Genomic DNA, 16,134 nt, shown 5'->3' with positions numbered 1-16,134 from the left:
TCGAATTATATAACACACAAGTACACAAATTTCCATTTCTTTAAAAGCCACCAGATACTCCACCCCCAATTCCGCCCACCCATACCTAGGGCGACGCGGCTACTTGTTGGACAAATGACAGCCGATGCCGGCTGACGTAGGCTTACTAAGTGTGATGAGATTAAAGAGGTCGGGAACCGGGATCCTATCTGGAGAAAAATGCAATGTATCAGAATTGTCTTTATATTGTTGTTATTAGAGTCTCACATGTACTTAAGGTCCCCTATTACGTTAAAAACAATGTTATCCACAATGACCTCAACATTCCATCCATCACCGAAGAAGTGAAACAAATAAGCCTGCAGCACGCAGACCGACTGGACATTGCAACCACCTTGCAATAAATCTCCTCGAGAACAAACTGTATTCCGACGCCTTAAAAGACACCCCCCACTCGACCTGCCTTTTAGGCTACCAAAAGAGTGGTGAGACCGTTTAAAATAAAATTACCAATACACACAAAAGCCACGTGCAAATATCTAAACCTACATAATGTACTTATTTTTGAAGAAATAGATCGTATATGAAAAAAGAAACTGAAAAAAAAAACGAAAATTTATTATAAGTCTCAGCTGTTTCATTTAATTTTTGGATGTCGTTTTGCTGTAGTATTGTAAAAGACCGTTCGCTGCTTGGTGTAGCATAGTCGATGTTGATGTTGATGTGGGCCAGGGATGGGAAAAGACCTGAGGACCGATGAACCAGCCGGCGCGGCACGAAGGTAAATAAGCAAGTTCGTAACAATTGTTTAAACCAAAATAAAGCTAAGTACAAAAATGTTCTTAAAGAAAAGCTAGTTCCGTGACCAAGTTTCGCAAATACCGCACTTAGTCCAAACAAATCTTATTTCGGACAGCCATGGGAACGCTGGAGACAGAATTGTTGTTGTAGTCGCGCATGCGGCGTTGGATTATATATCATTCACAAAATTGTTAATATTATCCATGGTTGAAAAGCCGTTGACTTATAGCTGGCTGGATGTGTTAACTTGTATGTGTAAGTGCATATGGCTGATGACCGAGTACATCGCGGACTTTCCATTTGACCGTTGGCTGTGTTTTATCAGAGAACTCACAGAGCACTCGGAGAACGTTGATCAAATCTTGATGTTTCTTTTGCCTGAAATAAATACTCTCAAGAAATCCGCTCTGTATTTCTCGTTAAGAGAAGCAGCCAAGATCGGTATTGTTTCCTCATAGCATTATATATTTCGGTATCTTTATATACTTCTTTCTAGGGTTCCTTTCCCTCTCTTTTCACATCTTGCCGTTTCCATCCAGAAATATGTTATTTATTTAGAATCACAATTAACCAAAATATATGGTTGCAGCCCTTCCGCAGAGATAAGCCTACATTTACCATATGTTATACTGTAAAGCGCATTTCTATTTAATGCGATTATATTAAATTGCGTACAATTGATATGAGCGCTGCCAACAAATGGGGAATATCGAATTATAATTATTTATTAGCAAAAGCAGTCAGAGGAAGGTCTCTGATTGTCCTAGGTCATTGGGTTGAGAATATGCTTTTGCTAATATATAATTATAATTAAAGGTATATAATTAGGTTTTAAAGAAGCCACAATTTAACGATCAAATTTAACCGGCAAAGTAGCAAGAAATTCCTACATATAAAGATGTCGCTAGAATCAAACGCCTTCGTTCCCCACCTCTTACTGATTTTGGATGTGAGTGTAGATGTCTTTGTAGTGAGAACTCACTATTAGTAGTTTGTAGTCTATATATATATCGATATATACATCGGATATTAATATCTATAATCAGTACGGTGAGAGCGCACTGTCATTTTTAGTTATTTTGTTTACTTACACTTTATATTCGCCTAAGTTGAATTAAATTTAAGTTGCGCACTATTTAAAAAATTGTCTTGTATAAAACCATTCGGGGCGAACAGGGTATGTAAAAAGATCAAACCCTAGTTTTCCAATCTCTATTGCTTGCCCATTATGTGACCATTTGAGCTTAGGTTTGTGTCAAAACCGCATTGCTTGATTTAAATTAAATTCCCTATCCAGGACTTCCAATAACAAACTGTTAGATCAAAACATTAATTTTTATTGCGAAATTTTTAAGAAACGGCGGCCAAAAACTAATCATTCAATATTCAATACTGGATACAAAATATGGGTATTATACGCTATGCCTACACTTTAGGGGAACTGTAGTACCCCATAAATTTTGCTACATTTATGTTTTCACATTTTCCTAATTGGTCAAAATTGCACACATCGTAGTGCATTATTTCTATAACAAATTCAAATTTGACTAAAATTTGGTTTAAAAACAAATTCACATACAAATACATGAAAGATTTTGATAAGGGGATGTTGTCGGTTATGGAGTCGAGGTATGTCCGGGAATCTCACTGCTTCAGCTAATGCTGGTATCTTTCACTTGGTAGCAACATTCGCTACCGTGCGGGACTTTCGCTTTTTCAACTTCGTTTTCACCTTCCGTACAAGGCTGACAGTGTCTAGGGAAATCCCTGCAACAGATTTGTTTGCTGGCAATGTGTTGGTATTGCGGTATTGTAGCATTTTGTGTGCGCCAGTGGCGATTCCGCTGCTGCCACTCTTTATAAGCGACCCACCAGCGTGGCGCATTCGTCTCGAAACCCCACCACCACCACCACCTGAATCTTGCTGGACCGCCGTGAGGACTAGGCCACTAGCCTTGAACTTGTTAGCTGTGCGTCCAGCAGAGTGTTGCATGCCACTGATAGATGCTGTTTGAGCGTGTTCTGCACCGCTGCCTGGTTGAGTTTTCAAAATCAGGCGTTGCATTTGAGTCGTTTGTTGAAGTTTCTGTACACCAAAGTTGACGGAGCCTCTAGCACTGCTATGAGTCCGCGAAAAGCGTGTAACCAGTTGTGTCGTCTCAGCAATTTTAATCATACTGGATTTGCGCTTACTCTTACCAGTTATGACAGATACATCGATAGCGTTACCACTAGCTGTTCTGATGCTCTTGCTTGGTTTGCAACCGCGTATGGGGATCTGCGGATACTCAAGCTTGGCGCTAGTCCCGCCCATTAGGCGTGTGTTTGATGGCTGTATTTTCTTATGTTCTTGCTGCCAGAGTAATAGCTTTTGTGAACATGCGCTACAAAAGGTATGTTTACATTTTTCGGGAAACTGTAATACATTCTCCAACTTACTTAAATAAATCCACTTGCTCCAATTTTCGGGATCTGCGCGGCGCACCTACATAGGGGGGTGGCACAGTTGCTGAAGTCGTTGACGATCCTGCTGCCGATGTCAACGGTTCTTTGTTGCTGGCACCGAACATGTTGTGTGTTTGTAAACCTCCAGAGCTCCGAAGGGCTGCAGTCGCTGCTGCCGTAGCCATTACGGTTGCCATGTGAACATTCGTTTTGGCCTGTCCTTTGTACCAGGCCAACGGTCGGACGTCAGGATCGCCATGCGCTCCTGTCCAAATTTTTCGTTTCATTGAGAGTTTTACATGCAGGTCTTTAGCATGGCTTTCAGTGCAATGTCTTTGAGTGCCAAGTGGGATTAGGTTGCTGTGTACACTGCTACAGTAAGAATAAGCTTAGGCAATTTGTGGTACTTTAAACTGTAGCACTTACCGGCGCGGTGGTGTCTTATGAATCCTCGAGGCTGGTTTTGATTCGTTGATAAAGTTGGGCCTAACACGGCTGCTATCTTGGTTGAGATTGTGCCAGGAATATGTACGTCGAGCACCTGTGACATTAGTCTGGCTATGCTGACCGGCTTGCTGCTCGGGCGCTGTACTAGGCGTCAGTTTATAGACGTCTAACCTTTTAACTCCGCCTGTCCCGGTGCTCTTGGAGGGGGTTGTCACGATCAATTCTGGTGGCATGTGATCAGACTTCGGTTTCTGGACAACCAAGTCACCAATTTCTTCGATATAGCGGCGCTGCAACTCGCTCTGGAGTAGAGTGTGACGAAGTGGCGCCACCGCTCCAAATGTAACGTTACCTGCTGGGAAAAGTTCCTCATCGTCTGTAGAGAAATGCAAATCAGATCCCGGATCAGTCGTTGGCAAATCAAGCGCAGTGCGTACCAATTCGCCGCGCTTTTTGACAGGCTTACTTCGAACACGCTGCCGGCGATTCTGAAATATAGGAAACACGGGGGTAACCTTCAAAAGTAATGTAAATATATATTATATGTTGGCAATAAGCTTAAAAAGTGACAGCAATTTCTTAGTACAATATGTACATAGTATATTGTGTGCATATGTATATGAAATATTTATGATTATTTGCTCTTCCCATTTATGTTTGCGCTAAATTCACAACAACTGGAAAATTATTTTGCTTTCAAGAAAAATGGAAACAAGACCAGTAAGCGCAACATAATGCAAGCAAGTATAGGCTTCGGCACGCCGAAGAAATATTTATTGTAGTATTGTGAGGAGGGCTGTTGTTCTTGAATGTACCTTTTTTCGACGAAAAATAAAAATGCGTCGGTTGGCCAGCCAAAGTCGCAAATTGCGGTCGATACGCATCTTGCGGTTTAATGCTTTAGTCTTGCACTTTTCTGTGGACATGTGTTTCTTTTTTTTGTTGCGCTTACGGGATGACTGTTTACCAGTCTGATTAACATCGTTGCTAGCATCCGTCAACAAATCTGATGACTGAGATCCGTTGCTCTCAGAACTTTCGGAGTCAGGCGACTGGCGTGGCGTCTTGATCGTTATCTGAGCGCGATCTGGCGTATCGCCGTTCACAAGCTTCTCGACATTACCATGCGGTGAAATTTGTCCACCTCCACCACCAGTCGCTCGCCTGGAACAGACCATCTTGCATCCCAATTTATGGCGGCGACGCTTTAGTCGCGCCAGTGCCTTGAACTTCCTCTGAAGAACAGGTGAGAAGTATATTTGGTCCAAAACATGCATCACCTTGTGCATTCGGCGTACACGAAACTATTGGCAGTAGGCGAACGGATCGGTTTTGTGCTGTGAGTCGCGTTTTTAACGAAATAAATGTGAGCACCTACCTTACGAATCTCATGCATGATCTCAGGCGAACTGGGCGGCGCGCGTATAGGCGCACAGCAAGGACCTTCTAGATCAGATGCTGTTATTGAATGTTTGCCCTCATTGTCGGAACTAGAACTGCAGTTTCCCTCGTCGCTAAAGTGTAAAATTAAAAGCGGAAGATTTGTTATTATATTTGTTGTATCCGTAAAACTATGAGAAGGCATAGTATTGTTATAAACAGCTTGTAAGAGCGCATTAATTTCAAAGACTAATCAAAAATCATTGTTAAAATTTGTTGAAAACTATAACCAAACCAATCTTATCTATATATATAAATATATACTAGCGGGGGTATAACCCGGCCTTGCCCGTGACACGTATAAACAAAATGTTCTCAGAAAGCTTTGACAATGATTTTGAAACTGGACAACATTCATACAAACGTTTACCGCCAATTCACTACTGTTGCGGGTGGAATTTCTTAAATCACGTATTCATTATATTTTTATGTAGAGATTTGAAAATAAGTTTGAAGCAAATCGGACAAAACTTAAAACTTAACTAAGAAAAAAATCTTTGAAACGCACTTTCTACCAAAGAAGTTTGTATTTTGCGAAAAGTGTGAAACACCTCTCAAATGATTTTTCGAGGGGTGGATTTTGAAAAAATTGCGAAACACCCATCAGATGAATTTGGACAAAGATCTTTGAAAATGTTATTTTAGTCGATCGGACGGTAAATAAAACAACTTTCATACAACCGTTTTCCGCCAATTTACCTCTGTTGCGGGTGAAATTTCCCAAATCGCTAAAACACGTATTCATTAAACTCCTATTAGAGCTTTGAAAATAAGTTTTAAGCAAATGAGCCAAAACTTGAAACTTAGCTCAACAAATCTTTGAATCGCACTTTCCACCGAGGATGCGTTGATTCTGCAAAAAGTGTGAAAGAAGTCTCAAATGATTTTTCATATAGATCCTTGGATATGAATTTGAGCGCGAAACGTCACCCAGCAAGTCATTGACCTCCATTTCCACCAAGGAGGAATGGATTTTTTGAATAGGTGTGAAACACCCCTCAAATGAATTTGAACAAAGATCGTTGAAAATGAGTTTGAGGCCAATTGGATGTTAAACAAAAAAGTTTCTTACAAACTTTTTTCACGATTTTTTACACTTGCGGGTGGAATTTCCCAAAACCCCGTTTTAACTTTCTTCATTACATATGGTAACTCCAGTGAATTTTTCAACTTCCTAGCTCTTATGGAAATTTAATCAAGATCATGTATACAAGAATTTGTGTATACCTGCACGCACACACATTATTGCTCGTCATTATTGAATTTTATCAACAGCGTTGCCATTGCAATTGTATTGTATTATGTGCTGCTTTATCAACAGGTTTTTTTTTTGCTCAATGAAAATAAGTTGCATAATTGTCTAGCAGAAACCATGGCAAGTAGTCCGGTTGGTTACTGGGTTGAGCCGCATTGGGTTGGTAGAAGAGGGTTCAGGGTATCCCCTAGTCTGGAACTCCAGACTAGAGCCACTTGTTTAATTTTTGATAGTTCATTTTGCTATTTTCATTTGTAAAGATTTTGCTTCATTTGTTTGCAAATACATACATATTACAAATATGTATGTACTCATATTAGCGAGCTTTAACTTTCTTGCATTGGTTATGCTAGTTGCTTCTACTAACGAACATATGCAGTTTGCATTAATGCAAGAGATGATATACATACACCAAAAACATAATTCACACATACAAACATACTTTTATGCCATTGGCTAAGACAAGAACTTCTCTCCGGTATGCACTGTGCAAAAATAAAATCCAATTACCGTGGGCTATTATATGGTTGTTGCACAAGGCGCGCTATTTAATAAAAATGTATTATATTCAAATTTGGCTTTATAATTTAACCAATGTATCTGAGGTAAAATATTTAAAGCATGCATATCATGAATTAAGCAATTGTATTTGTAATGGCTTTATGAGAGCGAAAAGCCAGTCGGCTGGCATGTTGTTTCAAGAGTGAAAAGCTAGGCTAGAAAAATTGCGTCGCATTTAAATGTATGGGCGTTTCTAATTTATTGTTTATATTGTCTTTGCATACACCATGTCAATCGCACTACACACATATTACACGCGACAAACCACGTTCTCGTAAAGAACCTTAAGGCGAGGTGTTGGTTCGTACTTTGAACCGAACAACTTATAGGCTTCCAGGATTTGCAATAGTAGGGATATAGTAACGAGCATGGTAAAACTGCCAAGTTTGTTCAATATATCTTCAAAACTAACAAAAGTTTATTTTATTTTTGTCTGAAGTTGGAGGGAAGACAGTAGTGATACTTCAATTGGGTTCGTTATTTTGGCCTACTAGTACATAAAAGGACGCGTCACTATGCCATCTTTAAGCTATGAACATTTCATAGCTGTACAGTACACAATTAAACAAGTAAGAGGTTCTAGTCGGGAGCTCCCGAATAAAAAAAGTTCTCTTGGCAGGGCTCGAACTCGCAACAGACCGCACCACTTGCTATACCTCTACTCAGCAGCCACACCAACAATTAAGTACTTATGATAAAAAAAAATAAACTAAAATAACATTACAAAAAAAAGATGCAATTACCATGCTATTAGAATGCGAAGCAGACGCGCATGAATGTGTGTACATGTATACAGAAATTCTTAAAGCTGCTACCCCATTCAACTGCGCAGTTGCATACAACTTTGGCTTTTCTTAACCGATCTTATAAATCTACAGTATATCTTATTGTACCATAGAATATTTGTGTGTTCTGAAAAAGTCAATTGCATTTAAATTGTGGTTTAAATTGGTTGGCAAAAAGAGTTGGGTTATTAACTTGATTTATAGCTCTGGGGTGGTAGCGGGGAGGTGGCGATAGGTATCAAATATATACTGGACGTATATATAATATTCTAGAAGCAACATATCATGTTTGGTGACTCTACCTCTTATTATTTAACCAATTTGCTAAAAAAAAAAACAGGATGTCGATATCGATTTTTATCGATTGCTTGAAAACGGAGTAAGTTATCGATTATCGGAAACAAACTCGATCTGCGCGGGAACTAGTAGCATCTACATCTAATTTCAAGTCTCTAGCTCTTACAGGTTCTGAGATCCTTGCCTTCATACATACGGACGGACGGACGGACATGGCCAGATCGACTCGGCTATTAATGCTGATCAAGAATATATATACTTTATGGAATCGGACATGCTTCCTTCTGCCTGTTACATACATTTGGATTTTGCACAAATACAATATACCCTTAAATTGTTTCCTTCTGCCTGTTAAATACATTTGAAAAATAATACGACATTTAAAGAAACAATTATGAAACAATAATCCCACAAAACAGAACTTCCTATTTTGCAAAGAGTGAACATACAGCTATATCAGCTGTCAGCATTTTACAAAACTATGTTTTACACTATGGGAAATGTATTCTTTAATAGGAAGTTTATAGTCCGCATAGATATTGAAAGTGACTGGGGAAATGGGAAAGGTATCTAAAAAGTGAAACTTTAAATAATTCTATACTTTAAATTATATATGAAAAATGGCTCAAAACCACGTCTTAAATCCCATTTTTGTGTTAATGAAACGCACCCAGGCATATAAGTATACTAGCGGGCATAACCTGGCCTTGTCCGAGGCACGCATGAAACAAATTTTTGTAAAAAGCTTTGAAAATTACTTTGAAGCTGATCGGACGGACGGTAAGCAAAAAACTTTCATACAATTGTTTTCGCCAATTTACCACTGTTGACCGTTGAAACACGTATACATTAAACTCGTATGTAGAGCTTTGAAAATAAGCAAATCGGACAAAACTTAAAACTACACAAAAAAAAGTCTTTGAAATGTACTTTCCACCGATTTTGCGAAAAGTGTGAAAATAGTCTCAAATTATTTTTCATATAGATCTTTTATTAAATTTGAAGGCTAAACGTCACCCACCAAATCTTCGACCCCCATTTCCACCAAGGAATGAATGAAATGAATTTGACCAAAGATCTTTGAAAATGAGTTTGACGCCAATCGAATAGTAAACAAAAATTATTATACAAACGTTTTTCGCGATTTCTCCACGTCAAGCAGAAAATTTTTCACAATTGTGGGTGGAATTTCCCGAAACACCGTCTTAACGTGCACCTTCCTCACATAAGGCAACTACACTGCTACATAAATTTTCACAAAACTATTAAACCCTTTAACCTATGTAAAAATATTTCACTTTTAGGTCACAACCTCCACCATTCCCAACGAAAGCAGAAAATATTATTTAGGTTAATACACTTTTGCATCCCCTTAACATCTGACCATAAAAGTTAGTTAAGAATGCATTCAATATGACTAAATAAGTTAAAAAACCTCTGATTTAGGCCGACTAACATACGTGCTCGCATATAGGAGTACAAAAAAGTTTTAATATCAGTTCAGCTGCTCATGCTGATATTGTGGGGAAACCATACCTACCTTGAGTAATCGGACAGCGGTATGTTTAATGGTTCGTCGGCGCTTGAGCCTTCGCGCATCAGTCTTTCGATTATTTTAGAGCGTAGTCTTTCCTGTTGTTTGAGTAAATTTAAAATCTATTGTAAATGTTAATGCATTAGGATTAGTGAAAATATAAAAAAGGCCGAAAAAAAGGAATTTATAGCATTTTACATAATGTAAAAATATAATTAATTAGTTTTGATATAGTTCGTAAAGCTAGCTGAAAACATATAATATATACAATATAAAATAGGGTCTAACTACGTCAATTGTTTTATTTAGAAAAATATTTTTACAGTGTACTGCAAGTTATTTGCGAGCTACAACAATACTACTTAATTTATATAAGAAATAAAACATTGAGTAGTATTACTTATGTGCCTGTCGGTGCTGTGTGCTTATAATAAAGTATATATATATATATATATATATATGTATATATTTTAAACAGTGAGTTCTATAAAATATTACAAAACGGCGATTGGCGATAGATAGCATTCAAATTCATAATTTGGCAACATAACGCATTGCATTCCATCTAGGAAATAATTCTCTGGTTTGAGCCACTCCTTTACTCGTGTAGTATTTTTTCGATTTTGTTTACATAATGTTGTGTCGGGAATAATTAGCACAACAGCAACAAAATTACAACTCAATTACATATTTTTAACAATTTGCTAAAAAGCGGTTGACTGCGGTATGTTTTGGGATGTGTGTCTATGCATACGTGTAGTGAGTAAAAGACATTCCTAGGAGACATTTCTCTCCACAGAACGTTTGACTTTTAATTTGCTTATAATACATCCCTGATCGGCCATTTTTTGTAATTTCAATGCTTTCTGTTCGCGTTTCTCGCGTTTTCTTATCTTTTTGATTTGCTTAAATAATTTGGCATGTCGTTTTACTTTATTCGGATTTTCATCACAGTAGTCCAATAAAGTCTCACAAAATGCGCGCCCCATATGCTCATAGTCCTGAAAAATTAAATCAACTATTTTGTGCTCTACAATGGATCTCATCAAAATCTTACCTGTGTGTTGAAATGAGTGCCTTTACGCGAGCCCAATGAAGAGCCGCCAAAAGATGCCTCAATTGTATAGCTGTTTGTGATGCCCAGCATCCAAACAACAATGCGTCCTGTCCCTTCCTTGCTTCGTTGTATCTTAAACTTACAGCTCTCAAACGAGAACTGATGGAGAAATATTTAGATTCATAAAGAAAGGACTCAACTAACAAGAAACATCAGACATACCCGATCGGCGCTGTTTTTGTGCAGCATTAACGGAAAAACTTGCTCAGTAAGCCGCTTCTCTGGGTTACGCTTGTTTTCGCAGCCATATATAAATATGTTATGTTTGCGTGAATGTGCGTGCATATCACAGTACATGGCAACTCCACATTCTTCAATCAGTCTAAAGATTTTAAAATTGTAAATCAGGATTGTTTGGGAAAGTTGCTCCTTCACCTACCTTCTAATCATGGCTTTTGTATACCAAATAGATGGATAAGTCTCTCTTATAACTGTTCGATATTGCCGATTTAAATCCTTGCCAGTAAGCGAGTTGCGTGTGTTACCTACGATGACTCCATCCGGATTCAACATGGGTACCAGCTTAAAGATAAACTTGTGGCGCAGGCGCTTAGCTACTGTAGAATCACCTGTTATAAAGTCCATCAGACCCTTCATCATCCATGACGATGGCGTCTCGCTGGGATGCACTCGTGCCGATACCACAATTGATTTTTTACGCTGTTAATATAATATAAACGCACTTTTTTATAAGCTGCTACTTCTACACTGACTTACCCTAATGTTGTCCTCATTATTGGATGGTGCCGTAACGGTTAGATAATATACATTATTTCCAGCTAGTGTGCGGCAGAGAAGACGCAGCTTACAAAATTTTGATTTTACAGGATGACGCTGTATTTCCATCAAATAGTCCTGCAAGTCGCTATAAGTGTAAGGGTAGCTATGGGCAAAGTACACCGTATCATCATCGTGCTCAAACTCAATTGTAAAGGTCAGCGTGTAACTCGAGTTATCTTCATCCTCTTCATTAGTATTGTTGTTGCTTCTGCGGTAAAATTATGAAGCTGTCTTTAAATCGTAATATTGAAGGAAACTGCCCCACTTACTCATCATCATTACGATAATATGAAATATTATTGCCACATCTTCGCCAGCCTTCGTTTTTATCTTTAGCACCCAAATTAGAGTACATGACTGGTCGCATTCCATCGTTGTAGAGGCTATCCGACTTCACCAGATTGACAATAGAGAAACGATAAAGCATGTTACGACGAGTGCGTCGAACGCGAAAGTAGAACCACTGCTTGGAACGACTTGTATATAGATCGGGACGCAGGTAGAGCTCATAGTAGGTTGGCGTAATTTGCACTGCCTTAGCCAAATTTCCGGATTCGAAGCGCGACTCAAACTCCAGACTATCAGACTCGTCTGTATTCATGGGATGGCAGTTCGTCATGTATTTGGCGCCGCCAACCGCCGAGCGACTGAACTGGATTTGGGGAATATCATAGGAAAGAGGTTGAGATTGAAAAGATGCCCGTTCATTAAAATTATTCTCTGAACTGGGCTTATCGTTAACTTGTTCATAAGTGCTAGTATTGGTGCTAGTACTTATATGAGTTACCCCAATATCGTTTGGAATTGATTCAAAGCCTCGGCGACGCCCCCTTGCGACAGCTGCAACTGCTGCCGCCATGCTCACGGTTCTCGTGCAAATTGGCGTTGGAACCGAAGGGAATGGCTTTAGCTTTTTATCATCGGTGGCTGCTGGGGGTAGAGAGTGTATTTTACTGTTTTAATAGTTTTTAAAGTAAAATTAGATGACAGCGCGAGTTAAATACTCAGACTCAAACACAACACAATTTGTGAATTGTTCTCGTTAATCATAACTTCTCAAAACCTATTATGTTTGTGGTCACCGAAAATTTTACTGTTATTGTAGTCTTTAATATGCTTATCTATCTTATTTTTTTTATTGACGCCCACCACGTCATGAATGAAAAAAAAATGGTTGATAAACGAATTTTGAATTTGAGTTCAGATTGGTAGCTATATCTATCTACAAGATTTTTAAAATAACAAATGTATCCTGTCAAAACTTCATACCATAAACATAATAATGCGAGGCTCATAGAGATTGAGATTTTGACTCGTACTGATGTCTAATTTGAATTTTCATTGATCATTACATGCTAGCCTGCACATGCTTTCTCCTCCGACTAGCGTTTCTGTATCCGATACAGAGCTAGAACTGGTACTTGGACGCTTGTCAGCGCCACCGGCCAAACGACTAACTGAAACTTTTGGCTCGTCCGTTGCAATTTCTGTACTGCAATCGTCATCACTGTCCTCGTCCGTGTCATCGACCTTGTTACTCTTGCGCGATATTGAAGTCTTATCATTATAAGATTGATGTGAACTGCTTTGGAAAGCAACCTCCAAACGCGAAATGTTCGTTTTGGGTAGTTTAAAAGGGGTAACTGCATATTTATTTTGTACTTTGGTTGACGTAGAGCTGCCTGTGCCAGTTAAGGGATTTTCGTCGTAATCGATAATCTTTTCAATTATCCCCTTAGAAACTTTTTTGCCAAACTGACTAAGCACGTAGTGCGGCGAGGCGGGCTTGTACTCAGTGCTATTGTTTTTCCAAGTATCGTTGATTCCAGTGTTGTTTTTAATAGTTAATTTGCTGGAGTCTGTACCATACGTTTTATTACCGAACAGTTCGTTCTTCGAATCGATGAGACATTGGAAGTCTGTTTTCTCTTGGGACTCCTTACCATCTCCACTTGTATTGCAGTCATCGTCATCGTCATCGTCTTGAGAGTTGCTCGTCGAGATGTCACCTAGCCTATTTAATAGGCTAGACACGCTGTTCAGCTGATTTTTGCCTGAATGAAGCGTCAGCCTCCGACTGAGAGGTATAAATTCGTTCCTGGAATCCGAAGAGTCATCCGAATCTTCGCTAGACTTATCCTCTGTTCTGGTTTTCGTATTTGGGCTACCCTGTTATGTTGTTGAAAATCAATTTAATTAGGATAATATCCCAATAGTTATCTCTACACCAGAACCCCAATTTTTTTGCGTATATGTGCCGGCGGTGCATGTTTATACGTATCACGACATATTATGTTGTAGTACTTACATAGTTTACAGCACTTATAGGACAATAGGAAAATACAACAATGCCATTCTCCTCGCCAACTGGACGTGGCTTTAGCTCATTACCCGTGGGCACATTAAGCGGTTCGGGCTGCGCTGGTACATAAGGAATATGTATAATACGCTCCCCAATGACCTGCGAAGGTATTTTTTCAAGATTTACAAAACAGTTCGGCATTCAAGATCAAGAATACGTGGTTACATCAAATGAGGGTGTTCAAGTCGAGAGTTCCTGACTACGTAACCTGTTCTAAAATTAGAGGTTTATCTTTTTTCTTTACTCATACGATGTTTCAATACGAAAAGCATACATAAAATTAATGAAAACAATCCGTTTAAAAATGATTCACCGAATATATGGTCAACCATTCCTTGTACACGGCTTGACTGATTTGCATTTATTTTGTCTGTTCGCTTGTCTGTCTCTATGCAAAGTCTATTCTTGTATAAATCTGACATAATCAAACTTTATATAGGTACGTCTCTGTTGCAGGCATACCATACAGCCGCCATTAAAAAAATAACACCTTCGGAATTACATATGTAAGATTAATGACCTTATGTAAACATTTATAGGTTTAGGTGAATAGAATTCATGTTTTATAAAGTACATATTTTCTTGATCATCATCAATAGCCTAGTTGATCTGGCCATATCCGTCCATTTGTCCGTATGCATGAATGCGCCGATCTCAGAATCTATAAGAACAATACACTTGAACTTTTAGCATAGGTCTAGTTGCCTGCACAGTACGAGTTCGTTTTAGATAACTGTCCCTTTCCAAGCAATTAATAAGAATCTATTTCAATACTTATTTTTTAAGCAAATCTCCTAGGTTTTAAGAGCTAGAGTTATCTAATTTGGCTCCTAGAATAGTTTATGCAGGTCACGTATAAAATAAACTATCTTTGTCCATTAAAACTCATTTCCGGTATGGCTGCGAGGTATGAGGCGACGGCAAGCAGTTTGGTCGGTTAGGTAGTTACGAGCTCAACAGCCACAGCGAATAATTTTTTTTTTTACTAATATTAAGGCAAACGAGAGCGTAGCGCGACCCTCACATGTGTTAGATGAAGGGCACTCCTGGCTGAACCATCACTACTTGTTATTTATCTGTGTGTCGGAACTGGCCGAGTCGGCGCACAATATTATTTAGCTCCTTTATCGATCGGTATCTGTATTTTCATACTGCTGCTCTACTCCACTGCTCCTATTAACCCATGCGAAGCCGAGGCAGGCTGTTAGTATTTCATAGTTTTTATATTATGAAAGTATAAATTAAATTGTTTACTTATTTTAAGCGCGCTCCAAACAAGATTAGATACCAAAAATCTCCATAAGTTACTTGCGTGGGTGTTTCCAAATCGTGGTTCATGTTAGAAACCCGACTCGGGTCCATCTCTGTCTGTATCCAGGTTTGCCTTGCCGTAACAACGCACACTTCATATTTATATGAGTTTCAGAAATTCTGAAATATCTTGACTACGTTTGGTAGCCTCCTATTGAAAATTGCCAACCTTCTTTGACCTATTTTTATTAGTTATGCAAGCTTATTTAAACCATTTTCCTGAAATTGATAAATATCTACTCATAGTCACGGTTCTTTGAGTAAATCCCTGAGATTTTTAGGGTCGGAAAAGTAATATTGAAATCTGATAATTTTACTTTTACAACATCTCCCAAAGTTAAACAAAAAATTTTAAATGTATAGTCCCTTTACGTACTCAGCTTACCGCCACAGACAGTGTTATACATTAATGTTATACATTTATGTATGTACATACATAGGAAGGAAAAATGAGACTAATAAGGGTCTGTATAAAAAAACCTATATATGGGTATTAAAAATTGTAATAATAATTGTTAATAATTGTGAACCTTGCAGCATTATAACAGTATTCTACCAAATACCCTACCAAATTTCGGTTTCGCTCGCTTTGCAAGTCGTGTTAAGTTCCGAACTGGTAACGTGTTAAGTGGGTAGCAAAACTGGCTAATGATCTAAGGATCTGAAAGGTTCTTTTTATGTTTCTACCTTCACTTATATAAATAGTCAATATTTACTTTTAAGCAGCCAGTTAAGTTTTAATGTCGAACCTTTTACCTGTTAGATACTGTGTATGCATAAATATTTTTCAAAAACTCACCTGGCATTCAACAGGCCATCTGGGGGCCTGCTGTGAGCAATCATTATCCTTTTCCTTGGGCAGGGCGAATAAATCTCGTGGTTCCTTCAATCGTGCAATCGGTCTCAATGTTTTTTCATCGGTATTAACAACCAATTGATTGGTTTTTAGGCCTTTCGACAGAAGGTTGCCTAAGAAGCCTGTTAAAAAAATTATTTAAATAGTATGCTTCATATGTTCAA

General features: G+C 38.5%; 2 protein-coding genes across 10 annotated transcripts in view; one reads left to right on the top strand and one right to left on the bottom strand.

Moving 5' to 3' along the window:
• The first annotated feature begins 1,867 nt into the window (after window positions 1–1,867).
• LOC115765196 (glutamine-dependent NAD(+) synthetase) overlaps window positions 1,868–16,134 on the top strand; it is a 37,967-nt gene continuing 23,700 nt past the window's right edge. Inside the window, exon 1 of one of the 2 annotated variants that reach the window (XM_030708630.1) lies at window positions 1,868–1,957. The gene's annotated coding sequence lies outside the window, so the exon portion shown is untranslated. The remainder of the gene's footprint in view (window positions 1,958–16,134) is intronic. The other variant, XM_030708631.1, reaches the window with a different exon arrangement.
• The window catches only part of LOC115765194 (cytosolic carboxypeptidase Nna1), a 31,292-nt gene continuing 17,266 nt past the window's right edge, over window positions 2,109–16,134 (bottom strand). Inside the window, exons 2-17 of one of the 8 annotated variants that reach the window (XM_030708628.1) lie at window positions 15,914–16,092; window positions 13,750–13,902; window positions 12,794–13,610; window positions 11,711–12,371; window positions 11,379–11,649; window positions 11,041–11,321; window positions 10,824–10,983; window positions 10,602–10,760; window positions 10,378–10,545; window positions 9,551–9,666; window positions 5,051–5,186; window positions 4,488–4,976; window positions 3,652–4,160; window positions 3,220–3,597; window positions 2,980–3,164; window positions 2,751–2,900 (exon numbers count right to left, since the gene is read on the bottom strand). In XM_030708628.1, the coding sequence (XP_030564488.1) occupies window positions 2,833–2,900; window positions 2,980–3,164; window positions 3,220–3,597; window positions 3,652–4,160; window positions 4,488–4,976; window positions 5,051–5,186; window positions 9,551–9,666; window positions 10,378–10,545; window positions 10,602–10,760; window positions 10,824–10,983; window positions 11,041–11,321; window positions 11,379–11,649; window positions 11,711–12,371; window positions 12,794–13,610; window positions 13,750–13,902; window positions 15,914–16,092 (4,730 nt within the window). In that variant the 3' untranslated portion in view covers window positions 2,751–2,832. Of the gene's footprint in view, window positions 3,165–3,219; window positions 3,598–3,651; window positions 4,161–4,487; window positions 4,977–5,050; window positions 5,187–9,550; window positions 9,667–10,377; window positions 10,546–10,601; window positions 10,761–10,823; window positions 10,984–11,040; window positions 11,322–11,378; window positions 11,650–11,710; window positions 12,372–12,793; window positions 13,611–13,749; window positions 13,903–15,913; window positions 16,093–16,134 lie in introns of those variants that run through there. The other 7 variants (XM_030708622.1, XM_030708624.1, XM_030708625.1 and 4 more) reach the window with 7 other exon arrangements.

The sequence above is a fragment of the Drosophila novamexicana genome, unplaced genomic scaffold (assembly GCF_003285875.2).
Source record: "Drosophila novamexicana strain 15010-1031.04,08,12 unplaced genomic scaffold, DnovRS2.1 tig00000932-arrow-arrow-pilon, whole genome shotgun sequence".
Taxonomy (NCBI): domain Eukaryota; kingdom Metazoa; phylum Arthropoda; class Insecta; order Diptera; family Drosophilidae; genus Drosophila; species Drosophila novamexicana.
This window is presented reverse-complemented; position numbering and strand designations above follow the sequence as displayed.